Source organism: Anarhichas minor, unplaced genomic scaffold (genome assembly GCF_050575085.1).
Source record: "Anarhichas minor isolate MPS153535 unplaced genomic scaffold, ASM5057508v1 ptg000024l, whole genome shotgun sequence".
Lineage (NCBI taxonomy): Eukaryota > Metazoa > Chordata > Actinopteri > Perciformes > Anarhichadidae > Anarhichas > Anarhichas minor.
In genome coordinates, this window is record NW_027466470.1 from 6,573,964 (window position 1) to 6,598,386 (window position 24,423).

The 24,423-nt window shown below is 40.5% G+C and overlaps 1 protein-coding gene across 1 annotated transcript in view; it reads left to right on the forward strand.

Annotated features, from left to right (window-relative positions):
- The window catches only part of b4galt2 (UDP-Gal:betaGlcNAc beta 1,4- galactosyltransferase, polypeptide 2), a 119,398-nt gene extending 97,564 nt beyond the window's left edge, over positions 1-21,834 (forward strand). The window contains exons 5-7 of the mRNA XM_076098563.1: positions 683-805; positions 14,538-14,642; positions 21,684-21,834. Of these exons, the coding sequence (XP_075954678.1) occupies positions 683-805; positions 14,538-14,642; positions 21,684-21,834 (379 nt within the window). The remainder of the gene's footprint in view (positions 1-682; positions 806-14,537; positions 14,643-21,683) is intronic.
- The last annotated feature ends 2,589 nt before the right edge of the window (positions 21,835-24,423 follow it).

Below are 24,423 nucleotides of genomic sequence, written 5' to 3' on the forward strand. Positions count from 1 at the left end.
ACTTACTGTAGAAAGGCACTCATAAATGATCCACTTAAAAACACATCCAGAACAAGACACATTGAATGATCTGCTTGCCTAAAACACTTCAAAATGTTATTCAAATGTAAATTATGCCATCTTTATATATTAAAAAAACCTGTGATGCTGCTGATGATTCACTAACAATTTCAGATTAACAAGCACTGAGAACATTCACGGGGACATCTCCCACTAACTTTAGGAAATTGAAAAGAATGATCATTTTTATTATAATGAAGCATAATCTGAGTGGGTAGCCATGTTAATTAGATGTCATGGGGCTTTTGCCTTACTGTATTATAACATATAAAGGGACTTTTGTTTTTACAACAACATGGATAGGGAACCCAAACTTCCTTCCTAGTTACATGTGTGTTAACTGTATGTTGCTCCATCTTTCATTATGAATGATAATACCTGCCTGTGCATGCTGTAAACAAATGGTTAAATGATGGTAGCCCACGTTTCAGCATGCAGCTGCATAGCAGAGAGTTGATGCTGCCAAATCTTCCTGCTGTCAGAAGGATCTTGTTTGTTCAGGCAATTCTAATTTATTTTGTAGTAATATATTCATTCACTGGTTCGCTTGTAACTTCTCGCCCCCTCTGGCCTTTTTCCTTCCCTCATCCATCCCATCTCCTCCTTTTCTTTGCTCCTGCAGGCTGCCATACGCAGGCTACTTTGGAGGAGTTTCAGGCCTCAGTAAAAAACAGTTTCTGAAGATCAACGGCTTCCCCAACGAGTACTGGGGCTGGGGAGGGGAGGACGACGACATCTACAACAGGTAAACGTGGAAACACGTACTGTAGCATGAGCTGCTGGTTTTGCCCATGATTTCTACACCAATAACTTCTTTTTAATTTGCTTTTTTTACCCTTAAAGACCCACATAGACCTGCTTTTGTCTTTTTTAGAAGAGATAGGATCTTTAGGGAAAGATAGCAGGTCAACATTAAATGCTGCATAGAAGTGGTATACATCATCTGAGAGCTGGGAACCTGAAGATTAATTAGTTTAAGTTGTTCTAGTCATTAATTATAAAATAAATTGTAAAAGGGCTAAGAGCATTACGATGGAAGTATATATGGCAATTCCAATGGTCACTAATGCAGTATTTTTTTAGGTTAATAACATTTATTAGAAACATATGGTGCTGGAATAGAGAATATTACCACTTAAGAGCTGGTAAAGATATCAAAAATGGCACTAAAATACTACAGTAAGACACGCTGTGTATTTTAAAACTTTCGATATTTGGAGATTTCTGCAAGAATTGCAATTTTCAGTGATTGGGTGGATTGGAGTGCTTCTTTTGTTGAAACTGCTCAGAAACCCCAAGACCGTTGATCCGAGCCTAGCGATTCCAATATGCAGAAATATTACAATACACAATTTTTAGAAGAGGCGGAAATAACACATTTATACTGTGTGCAAAAAACTGCTTGATTTTTGCCCAAAGCTGCATGGGATTAGCATTAAGTGAGCATGTCTGTAAGGGGGAGACTCGTGGGTACCATAGAATCCATTTTCATTTACATGTAAAGGAACCCATTCGAACCCATGCCAGTTTTCCTTTGCCAAAAATTAAGCCGAACTTTTGAGCTTAATTCAGCCCCGTTCCCGACAAGCTAGCATGACAATTCATTCATTCATTACGTCATCTAGATTCATACGATGCCAGCATGTTTAATCTAGCTATAAGGCTGAGCCCGCTACAGTTTCGCTATAATGCCAGTAACGTTTTACTGTACTTGTTAAGATGTTGCAGTGAGAAACAGAGAAATCAGTATTATACAATCTGTCAGGGTTATGTTTGGTCTGTTTGAAGTAAAATCCTTGTCAGACCTGTTAGTAAAATGTGGTGAAATCAAGTCTCTCCACTTAAAGTGACACTGAAGATTTCCGTTGAGTGGATGATTTATTGTAATTGTTCAGTGAAGGAGAATGATTTGCAAATAAATAAACCTTTTCAGGCACTTCAGACAGCTTTTAATGACTTGCTCAAGTTCACTCATAATACTGCTGTGGAAGTGTGCTGAAATCAAATTTGGAGGAAGAATATCTGTCTGACAGGAAGACGGAAAGATGTCTTAGAACTGCTTAAATTTACCACTTACAGGACTATTAGTTTAATTTACAGTCTACTCAGACGGCTGTTTGGACTGAAAATTGTTGAATTACCTGGTGAACTGATGATCTGACTATTAAGCAAATTATTCCTACAACAGTGTCATTCATCTGTGCTTGGCACTACAGGGATGAAAGAATCATGTTGGCTGAATACAATAAATACAAATATTTGCATAGAAATGATGAAACTACCTTTGCACTGCCCCTTAATCCCAGCTGACATTTTCCATATATTCCCCAAAAGCTGCTGTCACAACAACAAACTGGAAAGGTCCGCTTCATATTACTGCACAAGTGAAATAACCATCAGCAAAAGATTTTCAAAATTGCCAGAATCGGGTTCAAAAGAAAATTTATTTTAAACACATAAACAGATGCATTTGCATTCAAAGAATCAGGCTCGAGCACGCTAATTATAAACACACACATTGCTACAAACTCACACAGCAGGGAAGTTCTTCACAGACGGAATGCAATCTCCATCTTTATTGTCCCTATTCTTCACTATCTGTTTTTTATTTTTCTCTGTCTGTGTCCCGCTGTCACTCTCACACTGTGACGCTTATCTTTGTCCTTTCAGAGTAATAGCATTATAAGAAAACTGAAAATAGAGCATTTGAAAATTGGTGTTTTAGAGAATGGACTGTGTCAGTAGACACAGTATTCAGGAGATTACAGTTGTTTGTCAGCGTCTGGCAAGAAGTGATAAAAGAGATATATGTGCAATTCACTGAATGGTTGTCCAGATGATAGATAAAGTTCTCACTTTTCTATTGGATGATAGCTGCAGTAAGTCATTAAATGCTGTCGACTTCCCTCAAGATCCTTTCTACTCTCTGAACTTGAGCAATTTCAACTGATATGAAAAGTGGTGTGACTTGCGGGAATATAATTTTTTTTTTAAAGAAGGTAATTCATTCAGACATTGACTTCTGCAATTCAAACTTGCCTGACTGCAGAGGTTCCATACAATCAAAACGCTATGTTGAGATAGGAAGGGTAAACCTTTTCACTGAACATGTAAACCATGCTAAATGTTCATATGTCTTTGTATAAGGTGCTGACTGTTAACAAAATGACATTATTGAATCAGAGAGCAAACGTTTCTCTGAAGCTTTTCCTTCCTCTGTGGTATTTTGTACTCAAAGTGAGACTACATAGTGTTGAACAGCGGACACTCTGGCTAAACGATGCAATTACAAGATAATGGCGAATTGGATTTTCGTTCATTTTCCAAGATTGTCTGGGGTCAGTTGCTTTAACGATACCAGTGGGGCATTCTGGTGGTTTAGAGGTTTTAAGGTGCCACCCATATAATCTCTACAGCACTGTGTGTCCCCAGATTGAGTCCATCCAGCTCTCTCTCTCCTCTATTTTCTGTCAGCTCCTCACTGAACACCAGAGGTTTTCAAATTGTGATAGATTCAGTGTGACTCACACTTTTCAAGGATATCATCATCTCTGATATCTATCAGGAATAAAACATCTTTAATTCTGCCTAGAAATCATAGAAAAAAGATGCTCTACGTGACTCCAGAACTTGCACGGAAATTATTGTACCAACAGTCTCCAACTGTACCAGCTGATGTAAGTTTTTTGCTGGCAGTACCATTTTTGTAAATAACATGGTGATCGGTTGAATACATCATTTTTATATGCTTCTGATAGAACTTAAACTTAAAACCTGAATTATCTTTATGTCCATGTACAACTTCAACAAATTTAACTATAGTAGCGCTGTCTTGTCTCAGAGATATGTTGACTACTGTCTGTCACATCTCAGTGCAAGAATACAGTAAAGTACAACAGAGAGTTGACCATAAATCTCGTTCTTTTTTTAAGCATTTATATATAATGTTTTGCATTGGTACGTCATTGGTACGTTGAGTTTAAAGAGGGTTGCACATTAAATAGAAGTAACAGAAACAGGATGGACTGGATACTAACAGTAGCGAGGTCATTGTCAGTTATTTTTTTCTCTCCCTATTTTTCTCTCTCGTTGTTTACTACAAACCGAGACTGTAAAAATCCCAAAGTCAATCTTATAATGAATGAATGGAAAACACATTGGCAGAAGCATGCAAATAAAGCTGAACATCAAGGTTTTGCCTTGCTTTTCTCGAAGGCTCTCACCCCCCATCCACCTTCGCTGTTAAGGGCTGGCTTGTTTTTAAGCCTTTCACGAAGCAATCAGAAGGGAAATGCCCTTGAAAACACACTTGGACAAGCTTGTTGAAGAAGGCCGTGTGTGGACAGGGCTGTGTGTGCATGTAGCGAGGCCATCAAAGCAAGCGGAATATTCTCCTATTCACGTTTCTCATGTAAAATCTTGTGATTGATTTTTTTTTGGGGGGGGGGGGGGGGGGGGGTTGTCATTGCGAAGCCGGTCAGTCAGTCGGTGCTCCACTTTGGTTCAGACTGAAATATCTCGACAACTATTTGATAGATTGACATGAAATCTGGTACAGATGTTCATGGTGCCCAGAAGGTGAATCCTACTGACGTTTGGTGATCCCCTGACTTTTCTTCTAGCGCCACTATGCAGGAGTTTTGAGTAAAATGTCTGAACAACCATTGCATCCTGGTCTCACTCCCAATGTAAACCCATCAGCACCATTATTAGACACAGATTTTTACAAGGGCTGTCCTAGGCCAAAGAACTTCTTAGTTGACTAACACTCTTACGATTTTGTCACCAATCGATTAATTGATTTAATTGACACAAAAGCACCACTTTATGAAAATCACGTTGACTACATTTGGTACAGATATTCACAACCCCTCTGGATGAATCGTAATTATTTCGGTATCATGACTTTTGATCTCGTGCTATCATCAGGTCAAAATTTGATTTTTTCCAATATGACGTGTGATCTGATGCTGAAATCAGTCTCAGTTCTAACAGTCGAAGCTGCAGTAGCGTGCAGAGGAGAGGATGGAGTCTCCAGCTGAGTGAACTGACATGCTCGCCAGCACAGTCTCTCAGGACTCGGGAGTAAAACGAAATAGAGGAGAAGAGGGTACCAGGATAGAGATGAAAGAACAGTGTTATATATCAGAGAGCGTGTCGGCCGTGAAATCTGTACCTTGTTTTTTTGTATTTCGTTAAAGGGTAGCAAAGTTCACGTGTTCGAACAGTGCGAGCCGCCGATGTGTCCATCAGCCTGGTGTCCAGACGAAGTGTCTTTGTACGTGGCACTGAACCTCCATCTGCTTATTCTTTGAAAGCTGCTCTGGAAAAAAGGAGCAGCAACTAAATTACTGAATTGCTCTTTTACTCTCTACTTCAGCAATGCTCCCTCTCTCTTTTTCCCCATTCTTCTGCCCCTCTAACTCTCCACGTCTCTTTTTCTATCTCTATCTCCATCTCTTGCTTCCCTCCAGCAATTTCCTTTTTATATGCTGGTTTTGATGCAATAGACCATGGCACGACCACTGCCTGCAATGGGTCCTGCTAGCTTAATGTCTGCCCGGGGGACTATCTGTCCCTGCTGCTCAGTGTGGCCTGAGCCCTTGGCGGAGAGGACACATGCCACTTACACAGCTGCCAGTGCCATTTGCCCCCCTCCCACCCCTGTCTAAAAGGTTGGTGGCTATAACAGAGAGAGAAGGAGCTAGGCAAAGGGTTTTCCTCTCTCACCATCCTCTCACCCTCTCTGAACATGCAGCAGTAGCCTTGGGCAAAGATGTCCCAAGGGCTTCCATGGCAGACCAGCCTTCAACACAAACACACAACTCTCTCTCTCTCTCTCTATCTCTCTTTCAGTGCTCCCTCTCGTTCGTCTTTCGTCTTTGCCCTTTCCCCCTTCCTCCCTCTCAACCTCCCAGCGGTGGCTTTCAACAGAGCCTGAGCCAGCATCATGAACACATGCAGCCGCTGTAGCACAAGGACTGCACGTGTTTCTGTGAAGCCTTGACAATGGTGTAAGAGTCAGGATATTTTAAGCTTCACACTTTGAGAATGCCAATACTTTGATAACTTCAATCGCACCTCCGGGTTGTGGAAGTCTCCACCCACGGGGTCAGGTCAACAAACACATTGTCAAGTGTTTTAAATCCATCTTTAGACCTTTTATTTTATTGATGCTCTGGCTTACCTTGATTATTCCTTGGGTTCTGGTTTTTCTTTGTTTCATTTAACATATTATTTTACTTTTTTCTATGTGTTTTGTTTCTCTTTTCACTACATTTACAACTGTGAAGTACTTTTTAAGGATTTGACAAAGAGCTATAATAGGCCTCATTTACAGAGAGGAATGCAAGAGACACTAAAGAAAAAGGGTGGATTAATACCTAAAGTAACAACACTATGAATACTTACTTACATATTGAAAATGTTTTGTTATCTGCTGTTAAAACTGCCTTGTTTTAAGTATGCGGTTAATTTTTTTTGTTTTTTGCAGTTCACTCAGTATGAATAAAAATCTATTCAGAAGTCTATTAATGATGCATTAAACGTATAAAACATGATAGCCACTTTTTATAATAAAAGATACTGGTATTGGTATGGGGGATTGTAGCCCAGCAAACTGAAACCTTAACAGTGTCCAAGAGTTTTGACTGACAATGAAAAATTGTTTTCATTCATTGCCAGTTGCAGTTGGAACAGAAGGAGCAGTGTGAAATGTGAAGCAGAGATTAGGTCAGCTGAGTGTTATACCCCTAGCATTGTGGTTGGTTTACATTGTTGATCATTTGATATCTTAATATGTCTAATTGAGCGTCCTGTGTGATCTTCTGCAAACTCCTTTGGCTAAAGAAGAAGTCATCATGGAGAAACAAAAGTTGTCTCGTGTACGGTTGGATCTTGCCGTCAGACGTTTTACTTGAAGGCTCTTTAAGCATAAAGCTGCTGCTCCTCACTTCCTCACTCACCATTGTTTTGAAACTCCGAGGCAGCGGGTCTGTGCCTATTCAGAATCCCAAGACCACTGCCCGAGTCAAGTTATTATTGATGCTGACCTGAATTTGCTGCTGATTCACACATCAGCAGCATCACCAAAATAACCTTAAATCCTCTCAGGAATATCTCAAAAAGTCATTGCTTTCCCATTCAGATTCTTGTCCATGCCTTTGTGTCAATCCCAGGGCCTGTTTAAAACTATTTGGTTGTGTGAAGGACTTGGTGCAATGGAGGGATGCAGTGCAATACCGCCTGCTAATGAATGTAGTGCACTCCACCTTATTAAAATGTAAATCATTCTGCCAGGTGTTCAGTGTTTTAAAGAAATATTTTCTGTAACTCCAAACTGACACAAACAACACTTTTTTTTTCGATCTGATGCCAATTTTGTGTCGTCTTAAGTTACATTTGGCGTCTGACCTCAGTTGACGGCTGATTAGTTAGCTAGCTAGCGTGTCCATCTTCAGAGCTGTCTAGTTAGCTAGGAAGTCGAGGGACAGGATAGTAAAGGTGGAATATGCTCAGGAAGAAAATGAGAAGCAAGTGCAGGGAGTGGAGTGGAGAGGGGGAAGGAAGACAGAGTCAGGGAGAGGTGCAGAGAAATTAAGCATTGAGCTGCAGGTATGCTTGGGCAGAGCAACCACAGTCTACAGCTGCTGGTAGGCTACAGGAAATACTCATGTAAGGAAGCAGTGGAGTACAAACGGACCAAAAGTCATCATACTCACCTTTTTATTTCCTGTGGTATTAAACTTCTGCAGAATTTAAGGATAATTTCAAGGATTGAGCCTTTTAAAACATAAGTGTGTACTTGCAAGACATGGATAAAAAATATTCATAAATGAGGGAAATAATAGACATACAGTACTTTCCTATTCTCGTGCTTTAGCGATATATTGAAAAAACCTTTGCGCTATTACAAGAAATATGTTCAGCAGCTATAATAAGATGTCCAGCCTGAATCCTTCAGAATTAAAGTAGCTAAATTCATTTAAAAAGCACATTTTGAGAGAGCAGTCCCAAAAAGAGCTACACATCAAAATAAAATAAAATAAATAAAATACAGACTTAAGAAGAGTAAAAACAACATACAAAAAACAAATACAACAAAGCCAAGTATAAACAGTTGTTTTTTGAGCTGCCTTTTAAAGTTGTTCAAATTATTATCACCACAAATTTGAACAGCATCAAAATGTTGCACGCAAATTAAAGAAAGTGTTTATCATAATAGTCCTCATTAACTGATATTTTATCCTTGCAAACCTTCCTTCTTGGTTTTACTTTAATAGCTGTCAAATTGACTGATTGGTCATCCGTGGCATCTTTTCAGAAATCATTTTATGTCAGTCATTTCATTGGGGTACAGTGTCATTAACCTTTTAAACAACACTTTTTTTAACGCGTGCAATCTTTCACTTTGAGTATCAGCAAAAAGACATTTGTGCAGCACCCAGATGTGTTCCCGCTGAGAGAAAGAATCTTTCTCCTGTTCACGCCCACCTCACTTTTCTATTACTTTCTCTCTGCTGTGCATCTTCCAGCCCTCCACCACCATCATCATCACCACCACCCACTCCTCCTCTTCCTCTCCCATCTCATTTCTGCAGGCAAAGAGAACTGAGGCAGGACATCAGACTTAGCTCCCAATTCTTCTCCACTCCATTGCTCTAATGCAATTAACTCCACTGGTGGGAATAGAAGAGGAGAGCTGGAGAAATTCCTGATTAATCCAATCAAATAGGTGTGTGTGTGTGTGTGTGTGTGTGTGTGTGTGTGTGTGTGTGTGTGTGTGTGTGTGTGTGTGTGTGTGTGTGTGTGTGTGTGTGTGTGTGTGTGTGTGTGTGTGTGTGTGTGTGTGTGTGTGTGTGTGTGTGTGTGTGTGTGTGTGTGTGTGTGTGTGTGTGTGTGTTCTGCCTCAGGCTGCTAGTGAAACTTGTCATGGCAGATCGTATTAGTGGGCAGATATCTTAAGTGCTGGACAGTCCACAGCTTTCCAAATGGACAAGGTGCCTCTGTTAGTTAAGTAGACCATATACTGTTTAATGGATTCACTCTGGAGGTCTAACTGTAACTGCTTTATCGAACCCTTTATTCCACCAATGACCAGAGTAATGTCTCAATCAGAATGAAATGGTCTTATGTAAAGTTGTATGCCTCCTTCAAGATTGCAGTCCTGATAAATACAGTATACGCTGATAAAGCCACATGGAAGAGTTCAAATGAAAAACTGGTAACAGTGGGGCACATTTTGTGATAAAAGCACCAAGTCTGGCAGGTGTGTTGATGGCTTCATTGGGAACAAAACTGGATATTGAGCTGGATCAGAAACTCGCACACTCGTGAGCGTGGCAGCTATTTTTCTTTCTAATGGCTGCCAGCGGTTGGTCAAACTCTCCTATCCGTTGGACCCACATGCAATAACAGATATAATCTAGATCCAAGACATTCATGAAACCAGATAAAATACTCACTCAGACGTCTATGGACATGGTCTGATCCTAGAGTGGTCATTGTATTATATTATGATTTTAACATATCATGCCATGAATCAGTAAAAAACAGTTCTCGTAGTTTTATTTTGTCAGATGGTGGACAGAGCAAACTTTTCTTTTATTATTTAGAAAAGTGCAAAAGCATGTGAGTAATATAACTATAATTATGTAGACTGTTGCTGTCTCCATTTTTTTCATTCTGCTCCCAGTCATATTTATGGGTCTTTTAAAAGAAATGTCTTAAAATGCCTAAAGGTCGCCTACAGTGGGGAATTTCACAGCAGCCACCCACCTGCTGTGTTTCGGTGGAGGTGGCTGTCGAATATGTCGGCTTCGGATTATATACATCACACGGGGGAACGCTGAAGCTTTTCATCCTGCAGCTCCACTGTATCCTCAGTGTCCTCTTCCTTACATAATATTCACACTACACTGTCACGCCATGTTACTGCCTACTACCTGTCACAGTTGTGAAAAATAATGAGTGTACTGATGTGTTGTTGGGAGTGTGAGTAAGTGTGTGTGTGTGTGTGTGTGTGTGTGTGTGTGTGTGTGTGTGTGTGTGTGTGTGTGTGTGTGTGTGTGTGTTGGTGTTCCAGCTTGTTTTGGTCAAGGACACAATTCTCTGCCGTCTACAAGAATGAAGAGAAGCCATTTGATTGGTTACTTCATAGCTCATTACAACACACACACATATGCATGCACAAAAACACACTCACAAAAGCACACAACCTTTCTTTTAAAGACAGTTTTTGTGTCCCTCTATAACCAAACAACCCCTATTAGACACGACAACCCTGAGCTTCATTTATCAAACGATATGTGAATGTATTCGAGAATCTTGGACCAGCGTTTAATCATGATGCAAAGTCTCATATTGACAGATGATACGATAGAGAGCCGCTCCGGGAGTGTTTCATGAGACTATCAAAGAGGTACATCAATGCAGCAAAAGATACAGATTTCAAAGAAGCATTGATGATATTTTCATCACAAGCAAACACACTCTGATCAACTTATGTTTGAGAAGAACTGTTTCCATCTCTGAGGATTATATACTTGATTGATTACACAGTTTTATGACACTGCTGATGCTTGAAGTGTTACAATCTTAATGGCCATTGCCTCAGAAGCGTTAGCATCTCCCACATTAAAAAGTGGCCGCGCAGACTCGAAACCGCTTCTAATCATTTCACCAAATTATTGATTTGTTGAATTTCTTAATCTGCACATTTGTTGTCGTACCCCAAGTCACCCTGATACCCATTTCTGCTGTGACTTGACTTAAAGTAAATCCAGTTACACAAGTTGACTGTTGTAACCATGAATTGAATGGACAAAAGACGAGGTGTTCATCCAATGCATGTGCGAACATGTTGGCACTTTATGGGACTCTTGTTTGAATGTATTAATTAGTTTTGTCCAATAGGGGGCAGCACAACAAGCTGTAAACACCATATTGACATATTATCACCTTAAAGTTTGTATGGCAAACACTTGCTTATTTACACATCCAGTAGATACGGAGCAACACTATAGCATTCATTTTAAAGTTATTCACCAGCTAGTTGCTAACTGTCAATTGGTCCACACCCACACCTCCTCACAAACCTGCAGGAGGAAGGGGCCAGATTTTGAATGAATGCAGCTTTTAAGGCACGCTCCATCCTGCTGTGGCCTGTCTGCTCTCGCTGTGTCTGTCTTTGTCGACTCCGCACATATATAGCGTCACACAGCAGAGAGACGGGGAAAACATAGAAACACACAATGCTATAACAGCTGGTTCTCCGCCGCTTTGTATCAGACACTTAAGAGTGCCACATACCTTTTAGCCCGTTGTGTCTATGATCTGGGAACGAGAACAAAGACGTTTTAGAGAAGAGAATGTTAAGCCTCAAACTCCTCTGAAGTGTTCCTGCATTCACACCTTTTTCAAGCTGTCAGACACCACTGATTGTGTCATTTGCAGACATTGACTCACGATGTTCCTCACCTTCTGCGCACATTTCACAATTGCTTAGTGAGTGATGTACTTGGTTTTCATATTTCACTGTCCATCAGTCAAGTGCCTGTACATTAGTCCCTGCAAAGTCAACAACAAACAATACCACAAGCGCAAAAGTTAAGTGGTTTAACTGAATGTTGATGCTTGGTATTCTTTCGTGGGAAAGTTTCCTCTCTGAAGTTAACATTTTTTGGAAAGGACTTTTACTTGTAAGGGAGTATTGTTAGATGGTAGTATTAGTACCTTTACTGAGGATCTGAGTACTTCCTCTATCGCTCCAAAAGCCTCATCAAAGTCAAAACACAGCCAACAACAAAACAAACAAATCCTTGAATCTGCTCTAAATATATTTTACTGATCTGAGTCTATAAATATAAAATTCATACAGAATCACATGAAGGGAGAGAGAGTCGCATTTCTAGCTGATCACCACAGTCTGCAGAGCAACGGGCACAAAGGAGATTATATTAAAGATGCAGAACTGTGCATAATGTATAACTAAGCTCACTACACTGGAAAGCTGAGGACAAGAAGAAGGAGAGGGATGGCTTGCTCACTCTCACATTATTTGTTTCATAATAAATCTGTAAATTATGTAAATGCGCGCATGTGCAGACACTGACAAAGGCAATTATCTATGCATGTCAAGTCAGCAAAGTCACTGAGACATATGAGAGAGAGAGGGAGAGGGAGAGAGAGAGAGTTTAGTTTTCTGATGAATTTATTTATGGGAGAGTTGTTTTTATGGAGTTTGGGTTTTGTCTCACGGGTTGATGTGCTTTTGCTGGCAGAGGCCACATTCAGGCTTATTTACATTTCACTGGTTTGCAAAGAAGACGAGAGGAGAGAGATGAACGTTGAAGCGGATAGAAGAGGGGAAGAGAAGAGAGGAGGAAGGTGAAAAGACACAAGCCACGAAGAGAGATGGAAAGAACAGACGAGAGGATATAGAAGCTAAGAGATGAGCTGAGAAGAAAGGAGGGGATGTAAAGAGAGATAGAGGAGAAGGAACAGTGCAGACCAATAAACCAATACAGCCTAGCTTAGCGTAGCATAAATACTGAAGGCAGAAGGAAACAGCCAGCATAATAAATATGCCTACCATCACTTCTAAAGATGACTGATTAGAGGAATAGTTTGACACTTTGATGAAAATACTTATTTGCTATCTTAGAGCTAGACGAGAAGATCGACAGCCCTCTCCTAGCAGAGCCAGCAGGCCGTTAGCTTAGCCCAGCATGCAGTCTGGGAAACTAGCTCACCTGGCTTCTGTCCAAACTTCAAAAACATGTCTACCGACATTTCTAAAGCTATAGTTTGACATTTTGGGAAATTCACTTATTTCCTTTCCTGCTGACAGATTGATACCATTCTCATGGCCCGCGTCAAGTTTCGAGCTGGAGCCAGGAGGTGATTAGCTGAGCTTAGCATGAACAGAGGAAGCAAAGGGAATCAGCTACCGTGGTTTTCTCCAAAGTTTATAAATTCACCTTCCACAATATCTCAAACGCACCAACTAACATGTTATATCTTTTGTCTCCATGTAGTCTCCTTCTTCTGTGTCATCTTCAATATTTCTCCGTGAAAAGATTCACCTTACCCTGACCCTCAAATATTTCCTTATTATGCGTTTCAAATACCGTCTTTTTCATCATGCTACTGCCAAGAAACGCAGAACCTTTGACATCTCACATCAGCACAAAGTACCAGCTATTAACCTTCAGGATACAGTATAAATATTTGGTATCTTCCCTCAACGACCCATAGGTGAAAAGAAGAGAAGTGGGAGAGAGAGAAGGAGGTAAAACGGGGAATAAAGGAGCAGAAAAAGAAGGGAAATAAAGACAGAAGAGGTATAAGGGGAGGTGAACATGTGAGAAGAGGAGAGAGGGGAAAGGAGGAGGTGAGGCGTTTGGAGACAAGAGGAGGCATTGGAAGTGCAGACGAGCAGTTGAGGAGTAATATCAGGCATGGGTGCTTTTTAAGATGGAGAGACTGCACGAACCAGAGCTTTGCGACAAATAAGAATGCACTACACACATACACAATTCCTTTATATCATTGCAGGTACGAATATCAATGGCTCTGTCAACCCCTGGGTTTAAGTCTGGCTTTATGTGGAACAGATCTGTTGTTTGTGTTGCCCACACTCCATTTGTTGTAGCATTAGATATAAATCTCTGTGCAGATTTGCCCTTGTGTTGTATCTTAGTAGTAATACAACGTCTCTGAGTTGTGATCTCGTGCTTTGTTTAAACTGAGGCACACTGTAAATCCTCGTCTTACTCCCCAGCTGGTGTCCGTGCAAGTTCGCAGGTCCTGAAGTTGAATGTGTTTCTCTGAGTGTTATGAAAGTCTCTGATCAGAGTTTTTCTTTCTACTTTTTTCAGTTTTGTTTTTCAGAAAGAGCCAGGAGGGTGTCTCTGATTGTTTGTTTTTCTGTGCAACGCTGTTTGCAATGTTGTGTTTATGGCAATTATCCACTGTTTAGGGCAAACACAGCCCCGAGAGTCCTCTGTGAAGAACTGCAGTGTGTGCTTGAACGCCATGAGCAGCTGTAGAAGTCAAACAAGCATATTTGGGTGTTAATAGATATGAGGTTTTGAACATTCGCTGACTCTATTCGGGTATACCTCCACTAATTAAAGTAGGAAGTCATTTTGTTCGGCAAAACTTTTCGGATTCCGTCCTTTAAGATGTGACGATTTGCAACTCTTTTGTTTGTGTTTTGAAACTAAACTGATCTTTTTGGTCAGACCACACAAGCTATTTACACACATCATTTTGGGCTTAGTTGTATATTTGTTATTTAATAATTAGTTTCAGGAGAAATTAATTTCTGAATGAAACCCCAAGGTGAACTCCCTCTCCTCTTCCTTCTCAGTTTGTTGCTATTTTTCTACTTTTTTCCTTCTTGTCGCTCTCTCTCTCTGTGTTTGTTTCACTCGCTCGCTCTTTAACAGATGTTGTATCTGTGTGTGTTGCAGGATCACTCTGAACGGGATGAAGGTGTCGAGGCCAGACGTTCGCATCGGCCGCTACAGAATGATTAAACACGAGAGAGACAAACACAACGAGCCCAACCCACAGAGGTACTGCATCATTGTCCAAACTCGTTCTCCTGCTTCACGTTTGGATCGATCGCGCTGCTTTTGTTTCGTAGCTGCACAGTTTTCACAGATTTCTTTCCAACTTTTCCTCTCCATTTGAGAGAATTATGATTATGTTGCACTGCAAAGGGCACACTATCAATAATGTGTCCTTATAATTAGAGTTGGCTATGGATAAATATACTGAAACATGAGCAACACAGGCAATAATAGGCCAGCAGTGAGAGGTAAAAGCAGTTCATTATGATTCTTATGTATTCGGTCGTCCATGTTATCTGCTTTGATTCTGTCCAGTTTTGCTAGAATTCAAATGTTAAAGGTCTACTTAACCTTTACGCAGTGATGGTTCAATGAGAGGCTTTGCCCTTTTTTCGGTATTTCTTAACATTTTGCACATTCACACCTGAGAGCTGCGTACCGGCACTCCTGCTGTTGGCCGCTGAGCAGCTCCTCATAAGAAACTGCAATTGAAATGATAATAGAGTATAACGTTTTTTTATTATAGACCTATTTTGAAAACTGCATCACTGGGGCGATGTAGTGTATATCTAGCAGAGGGGATTTTAAAATACAGATGTCAAATTCTCCTTAATTCACCTTTACTTATTCAATTAACTATTCAATCATTGGGGCTGTAAATTGTATTCACTATGTTTCATTGTCTTCCACACACTGCCAGGAATTTCAGTATTATCTGTCTGGTGGAGTCTGAATCCTTTTATTTATTGAATTTGTGTTGGTATAAATGTAATCAAATTTAAATATGTTGAGACAGGAATACTGGAATCATCCTATAGCATGCCTGCCATGTGTTTGCTTTACAGTAGACCACAGCTTGGTGTTTCGTGTCACTGAAAGATTTTAAAATGTCAAGGACAAAACCTTTTCAATAAACCAAAAATTACTTTTCAGAGATACAGCTCAGGGGCTTAAATGTTGCTCTTTTGGCTACACCCATTTAAATTGCTTTTCAGATGAATGTGTAAAAATGTTTCCTGTATAAATGTGTTATTTTATGGTTTGATGAATGAGGCCCAATATGCAGAGATGAGCCCTCCAAGACACATTAATCACCAAGAGTATAGCACCTCACATTAAGCTGCTTAAACATGGATTATCACTGTTTATTCGCCTCTAAGAGCCCCCCCGTTCTCATGGCTGGATAGACCAGGCAACGATGCCGCTCAACACAAAAGCTGGGGCAGAGTGACGACATAGTGAACTCAATATTGTTTTAGTTGTGTCTCTTGTGACAGGGTTCACAGTTGAGGTCTAGTTTAGTTGTGGTTTAAGATTAAAAATGAAAATCAGTAACAGCCAAACAACATGGGACATATTTTATTTGAATTTTGCATATAGGCACTTAAATTGCAGTGTGCAGCCATGCATTTGTGATTTGAAGTGTTTGATCCTGACATTAGAATAACTGATAAAATCCACCCCCTAAAACAGGTGTAGGTGGAAGGAAAATGTGCCTAAAGTAGAGCTTGTGACTGAAAACACATGAGCGTGATTTTCACATGCAACAAGCATCTGCTGATTATGAGAAAGATCTCTTTATATGATGTCAAACACCTTCACAGGCAGGTGCTTGTTTTGCTTCACTACAGGACAATGTGCTAGCAATGCTGATGAATCCTGTAGTAATTAGCTTGCAATTTATCTTATGTATAGTTGGATACAATTTTGATGAGTAGCTTTAAGAGAAAAGTACAGGTGGTCTTGCATTTATAAACCTTTTATTGACTATTTTATATGCCTCCTTATTTGGTCAAATCACCTGCAGTGTGCCCTTCTCCATGCTAACCACTAAAGATAACAATCCACCCCCCTTATATGTGTGTGGGGGGAAGGCAAGTCAGCCCATTTCTTTTACCTGCAACAAGCTCCTGCTGAAACTAGTGATGTGCCAGACATCCATCTAGAACTGGTGTGAGAACTGTAAAACCAACAATCTATACTCTTAAATGGCAGCAATAACTTAAATGTGACAATCTCTAAAAAAAAACAGGCCTGCGTAATATGTCATCCATCATTGTTTTGTGTGTGTGTGTGTGTGTGTGTGTGTGTGTGTGTGTGTGTGTGTGTGTGTGTGTGTGTGTGTGTGTGTGTGTGTGTGCGTGTGCGTGTGTGCGTGCGTGCGTGTGTCAGAGAGAAAGATTCAACAGTCCCTCAGTAATTGCTTGCTGGAATGACACCAATGGAGATGGGAGAAGGCTAGGTCAGACTAGTCAAGTTGCTTTCATCAAAATCAATAAATCCCCCTCTAGACTGAAAGTGTGTGTGTGTGTGTGTGGGTCTCTGTGTGCTTGATACTCACTTCCTGTTTTCCTCCTCCTGCCGCTCGTGCTCTCTCTCTGGTCTGTGGATCAGACTCCCTCAATAAGAGGTGACACCAACAGGGATGCTATTTATTTGGGGCCGATCCATTATTCATAACTGTCGCGAAGGGGCAGAAAATAGCGTCCTATTAGTCGGATCAAACTGCTTTTTTACAGCCCTTCTGGACACTCATTATAATGTCTCGGAAATTTTGGCTTTACGGATTTATTTTGAAAATAAGTGGTATTTAGACTTAGATAAAGCATGGCGGCTCAGAATAATCAGGGGGCTGTGAAAGGAGGATTGGACACCTCATCGCAGTAGTTTGGGTGGAGGAGAGAAGGGTTGTTTACAACGACGTCGTATTAAGTTCATTGTAGGTAAAAATAATTCAGAACTTCAGTTGAAATTCATGAGAAAAAAAACTCTGATATTCTCCAAGATAAAATAAAAAAAACTCACAAAAGGGAAAAAAAACATAACGGTGGTAGGTAGAGTGTGAAACAGTGGTAATAGAAAATAGTGTGGGGGGGGGGGGGGGGGGGGTGTTAAGAAATCGCTTCACTTTGCGAAGTTGGATCAACCTCCTGCACCGTTGAACTCTGCAGGAACGTGAGCCGCCGAGAGCATGTTTTATTGTAACTGACACTCCATCATCCATCCATCCATTCATCCATTCTCATCCACTCAAGCAGTTATGTTATGTTCCTGCGTGTTAGCATAGCATTAAGGGCCACTAGCTAAAAAAAACAAAAACATTTGCATGACAGAGAAAGGGTGTTTAGGTCTCTTCCAAGACTTCGCAGATTCACAGATTTTGACAAGTTGGATTAGAAAAATGCCTTTAAAATTCACACTCTACAAATTGTATTCCTTTCCTTCCGTACGTCTGCCTATACGTATCGTTATTTTGAATGCCTCGTGGAAATTTCCTTAAATTTGTCCACTTGGACTCAATAATGAACGGATTAGATTTTGGAAGACAAAGGTGAAAATCACTGTGACCTCACCAAACACTTTTTTGGGCATAACTCAAAATTGATAATTGACTATCCATGACTTGCCAAGAGACATGGCCGTTGAATCTTAATTGCCGTTACACTTACATAACACTACAAATGACCAGTAAGGTGCCAGGGACCATCATATACAGCAAATGTTTGCATCACATTAATCACGTTTTTATGAATGGAAGTGAAGCAGAAACAACTCAGATCTGCAGCAACAACCTACTACAGACAATTTGTCTTTGAGAAATACCTAAAAAAGCCTGTTCCAGAGGGCTGTTTCCGCTCTTTGTCTTCAGGTTGTGTTTCTGTTTAGATTCAGATTAATGATTGAGCCTTTTGGGAGAGTTTATCTGGAGTACCTGCATAATGTCCAGCATTTACCAGGGAGGCGTTGTCTTGACTGCTTGATGAATGTTTACTATCTCCTCTGCATACACACACACACATGCACATATATATATATATATATACACATTCACTCAAACATGCACACGCTCTCACACAGGAGTCCATTCTCTCAGCCCTTTCAGAGATGCTGGTTAGGCATAGCAATGAGATATTGGGCCAGCGGAAGTAAGAAAGAGGGACATTCATCACTAGCCGCAAGTATCACTTTGCACACACACACACACACACACACACACACACACGTTTTGTCTAGAAAACAGCGCTTCATGCATTGCAAATGAATCATTCGCTCAGTAACATTGTTCAATATTCCATTCATATACGTTATCATCCCGGGACTGTGCAGATACAGAGTGTGTGGGTTGTGTTTGCGACTGGCTTCTGTAAAACTGTATTAACCACGAAGGCGACTTTAAAGGCTCTATATACGACATTCAGTGCATTATTATAGCAGCAAATAAGTATTTGCTTTGTGAAAATATAGTGTAGTTATGTCTACCTGAGTCATTCTTCAGTGCACGTGAGCTTCGGTTACCGACCCACGGTGTCGAGACGCTGTGGTCACTGTGACCTCACAATGGCCATAACTCACTATTTAACAATTCAACACAAATTGACATTTTGGTTGGCGGAGGCATGCAACCACAAGGAGGTGATTCTAGTTGCTTTAGACATGTTTACTTATTTTGTGTCACGGTGTACCTTCTTCTGTGGTACAATGTAGACAAACTAGCAAGGCTACCAAAAAGCCTTCTGTCACCTGCAGCTGTGTTTGTCCGTCACATGACCCTCACCTTGCAGGTGGTCAGATCAACTTCGGATTAAACAAACAAGAGATAGTGTGCAAATTAGTGAGTTTTATGCTGGCTAGTAGGTGGATTTTCTTACCTTCAGAAAGCGAGCCAGGCCAGCTGTTTCCCCCTGCGTCCTGTCTTTGTGCCGAGTTAAGCGAACCAGCTGCTCACGGTAGCGTCATATTTATGATACAAATTTGAGAGTGGTTTCAATCTTCTTTTCCCTGAAAGCAAATAAGCGTGTCTTCCCCAAAATGTCAAACTATACCTTTGAGACATTTTCTACAACGGGGTCAACTCAAAATATACGACACCAGAACAAAATAAGCCTCAATGGCTGGCATGACGAGCTATTGTCGAGATCCTAAACCAGAAATGTTTTCCTCTGAGACCCTCGGTGGAATTAAAATAGAGCTTTACTTAGCCCAGTTAGGACTCTGGAAATCAGGCTAATTAATATGCAAAGAGGAATGTCTTTGTCTCGCCCTCCAGAATAAAAGTAAGATAAGTGAGACCGATAGGTTTGAAACGGTAGATCGTAGCCATACGTGCATTTTATATCCTCTGCATGTATGTAGGGATTAGTTCACTGCTCTTAATCTCCGCCGTTTGATAGATTTACCCAAAGATTTCTCTTTTCTCATTCCCTTTATTTATATCAGTATGTCTTGCTCCCTTCATCCGTCACTCTCTTTCTCAGACATACATTTTTCTCCACTGCCATTCTGCCCTCATTTCAGTTTAAACTGCCTGCTTTTCCTCCTCTCCTTCCTTCCTTCCTTCCTTCATTCCTTCCTGTCCTTGCATTTACTCTTAAACTATTCCCCCTTGCTTTTTTAGATAGAAGTGCCAATCCTTGGAACTATTTATATCTTATTGTGTTATATTGTTCAAGGGAAAGATGCTTTGACAACATCTTCCCTGCCATTAAGGCTCTTTTTTGATTTGATTTGCGAGAGACAGAAGGAGAAGGCCTTGCAGAGGGAGGGGGGAGATCTTCACTCGGCAATTCTGACAAGGCTGTGTAGACTCAGTGGTCCATGTCGGACTGAAGTGTCAACTCCATTTGTACGTCCAAGCATATCATTAAGAAGACGTCTTTTGTTTGAAAATCCGCTATTTCTCTGTTCACACACGTAAAATGGCATTTTTTAAGACAGGAGTGTTGTGAATATGCTGTTAGACACTCGCACGCTGTGGCCTCATTTTCACCCTGACTGACTGCAAGGACTGATACTACTACGCCGGTGACAGAGTTTTTGTGTTATGAATCTGTTTTGAAGCCAGAGGTTGCATCCCAAACTGAACTGAAGCCCATGGCAGCAGCACTGTGTAACTGTCCGACACACTGCGTGAATTATCTTCCCATCTCAAATGCGAAAATCTGAGCAGATTCTGATGTAACTGCTGAATCACAGCCAATGGGGAAGGATATTCCATCATAATTCAAACAAACCGAGGCGGATGTGATGGATAATGCTGTTCACTGAGTCACAGTGCAGCGCTTTAGCGCCACCTGTTGGTCAGAATCCACACCAGGAAACTGGATTTGAACTTTAATTTGAATAACCCAAGAGAACGGGTTCTTCTCTGCTTTCAGGTTATTGAACAGGTGCAGCTACCTAGAAGATGTATGTATTAGCATTCATGCTGTAAATTGGGTTTTGGTTGCGTTTGACGGTTGAAGTTACAGCACAGCAACTTACTTAATTTTCTCTCTTCTAATACTTCTTCCAAAACCAATATCTGTTTAAATGATTTCAATTTTCTTTTCCTGTATTGCATTTTCACTAATGAGATCTATGGTTGTGGACTTAATTTCTCATGTGTACCTCCATGATGTTGCTAATTAGAGGGTTGTTTCTCCTTAATGATTAACGAAAGACAGAATTAGAGAAAGGAAGAAGAAGAAAAAAATGTATTTATGCTTCACAAAGTTGGGAGCTTTTTTCCCCTTTAATCTTTGCTTTTTGTTCTTATTAATAGCGGAATCTTTTTTTGTTAAACTGGTATGCAATAACAAAAAAAAGCGCATGTAGACAATGTTATTTTTAATGAGGACACAAGCCAAAAAGTTTGGGAACCACTGCTCCATTTGATCCCCTTTTAGCTGCTGGGGTCCCCTTTTGTCAGATATTTGCCCCAATGAAGGCCAAGTCACAGAAACCTTGGCTTTTTTGATTTTTATTAAATACTCGTGTTGGACCTAAAACATTGAGGAGTCATACTTTGCAATAGGAAACATGTCAACAGACAGTCCTGTAATAATCAGCATTTCCTGAAGCATAATATAACCCAGACCTCCCAGACGTATTGACCTGCTTAGACTCACACAAACATGTGTTAATAAAGAGGCAAAGACTTTAATGTAGAAATCCAGATTTTACTTTGAAGTTTTGTCGGTATTGTTTTTAATAAAATGTGCCTCACTGTCTCCGCATTACCTCTCTCACACCTCTCTCTTCCTTTCTTTGTCTTTCCCCCTCCAGGTTTAATAAAATCCAGAACACGAAGAACACGATGAGGAAGGACGGCATCAGCTCTCTGACCTACAGACTGGTTCAGGTCAAGAGGTACCCTCTGTACACAGATATCTCTGTGGAGATCGGCAAAGCACCGCCCCGGCCTATTAAGGGCTAGAGAAAGAGGAAGATGAGGGGGACGACACACATTGACATGAGGGAACAAGACAAGAAGAAGAGCGCTCATAGGAAGGAAATAAAGAGGAAACACGTCCTAGACATCTGGAAGGATGCAGGAGTGAAAGATAGAGGAAAAGTCACAAGCACATCATGGTCTCTTTTTCCCTCTTTACCCCTCTCTCTCTCTCTCTCTCTCTCTCTCTCTCTCTCTCTCTCTTTAAGATTGCAGCTTGCCATTTCTGTAACAAGGACTCAGGCTCTTTCCAACATTTTCAAGTAGCCAACGGCTTCACACCTCTTACCTTTACCAATCAGTGACTTCAGAATTTTGAAGAGTGTGGACCAAAGCTCAAATGTCAGTGACCGACCAAAGGTTGGCGTCAAACTTGGAGTGTTTCCATTAACTATCTTTTGTAAACTGGAGGACATCCAGTGGAATATCAACGGAGGATATTGACGGGAAACGTTGTCGGGGGACATCATTTGAAACTTTGGAAAGTTTTCATGACCTGTTCTGAAAGACGGCATCGAGTGGGACTACTTGGAATATCTGACCAAATTAGTAGAATGAAAAGAAATGACTTCTTACATGGATGCAAGGAGAGTCACGAGGAGTGGAACCAACTTGTTTGGAAATGAAATATCAGAAAAAGAACAAACCTTGTGGACAACGAACCTTACAAACGCCATCAAACATTGTATTTCCCAAGCATTCACAGTGATGATGACGAGAATGGGGATTTCCATTAGAGGCAAACTGTAACATTAACGAAATATGACGACATGCAGTGATGCTCCGTGGACTTGTATTTGATGGATTGCATATCAAAGAAATCGTCCGACTCTTATCTTTCATCTTTACGAGTGATGTTAACAGACGATTTAATATCAACGCCTTTGTCAGGGAGTTTGGATCAAATTACTCACTCGAATCCTCCGGTATCAGTCAATGAATGTGTATTGTGCCTGCATCTACAGTGCTGGGACACGCTGATCAAACATGTTCGTCAGCAGCAACAAACTTTGGAAACAGAAACTGACTCGTTGGAGTGACGGGAAAGTTCTGCAGCGGCGTAAACATATTGAAGAGTTTTCTCCTGTAGCTGAATGCAATGTGGTGGAGCTACCCTGGGAATGCATTGAAATCAGATCGAGGAACTGAAGACAACAAGGCAGATATATACGCTGACAGCTCAGTCAAGATGTCAACCCCATGGGGCACATTTTGGAGATTAGGTTTCTGGAAGCTTTGTGTTTTTTTAGTTGTTTTTTTCTCACTCCACTTGAAGAAAGATGAAGATGTTTATTTTGGTAATCTGGGCTTCAAACGTACAATTGTTGTCTCTGTAAAGTGCAAATGGCCTGAGGTTCATTAGTATTCCTTAAGGTAAAGATTTGATTAAGTACAAATATGCATTTTTCATTCGAAAAATTGGACATTTACCACATTTTCTGAACGTATTTGGGGCAGAAAGGGGGTTACCCTGAGCTGTTGCGAATACAAAAGCTGATTTACAATCCGCAGACAAGACCAACTATCACAAGTCATTACAGTTCTATTGATACTGTTTCTATGACATTTTCTCTCTCTGCTATCTTTTTCTTTAAATCTTAAAGGAAAAGGCGATCATATCCGGAAAGAGGAAATTATAAGGTGATAATCTTTTGCTGGTGGAAATTGTGAATTTGACGGCAGTAATGAGAAGTTATCGTTTGAGCAGTTTGACTGACGTCTCTATTGCCGCTTCAGATTTTATCATCATCAGCTGTCACTTCTGTATTTAAATGTATTTTATCACACTTTTTTCATAACTGATGGAAACATTTTTTGCTAATTTCCAAAACGTATTTAGTCTTGTATGAGTTTCACAACCTTCCCCGTGTGAAAAGAGAACAGACATTTTTTCTTGTCTCCACTTTCGACGCCTAAACACCAAACTGATGCCTTCAGACGTTATCCATACTGAGGTTATTTTTTATGTAAAGGTCATTTTAGGGAGTAAAATCAATATCTGTGAGAAGATGTGCGTTTTAAGATGGGTAATGCAGAAATGATTTTTTTGAAATTTAAATATATTAAAAAAAGAAAAACATGTAAAGAATATTTCCACATATCTTTTAAACAGACAGAATATTTGTGTCCAATGCTTTAACTGCTATTTTGTTGCCAATTTTCTCTCACTCTGAACGATTTGGGGCTTTTATTTTGATATAAATTGTGCGTTGTTGGCCTCCTCTGTGGTCAGCCTTGAGGCAAAAAGGCCCAAATGTTTCCATCTGTTTGGGTCTTCGTTATCGTCATCTGAAGCCTGTTGGAAGGTCTGATTGCGCCTCTCTCTCTCTCTCACACACACACACACACACACACACACACAAACACTCATTCACACCCTTCCCTTTTTTCTTTGCATTATCTCGCCTTTCATTGCCTTTTCCTTTTTCACTCTTCCAGTCCAGGCTGTATGTGTGAATGGTCTTCTGCTGTGCTTTGTAGTGGGCCTACTGTAGCCACAGCTGTGTCTCACAAGAGTGCTTCTTCTTCCAATACATATCGACAGGGCCTCTCTTTGTGTCTCTGAATCTGTGC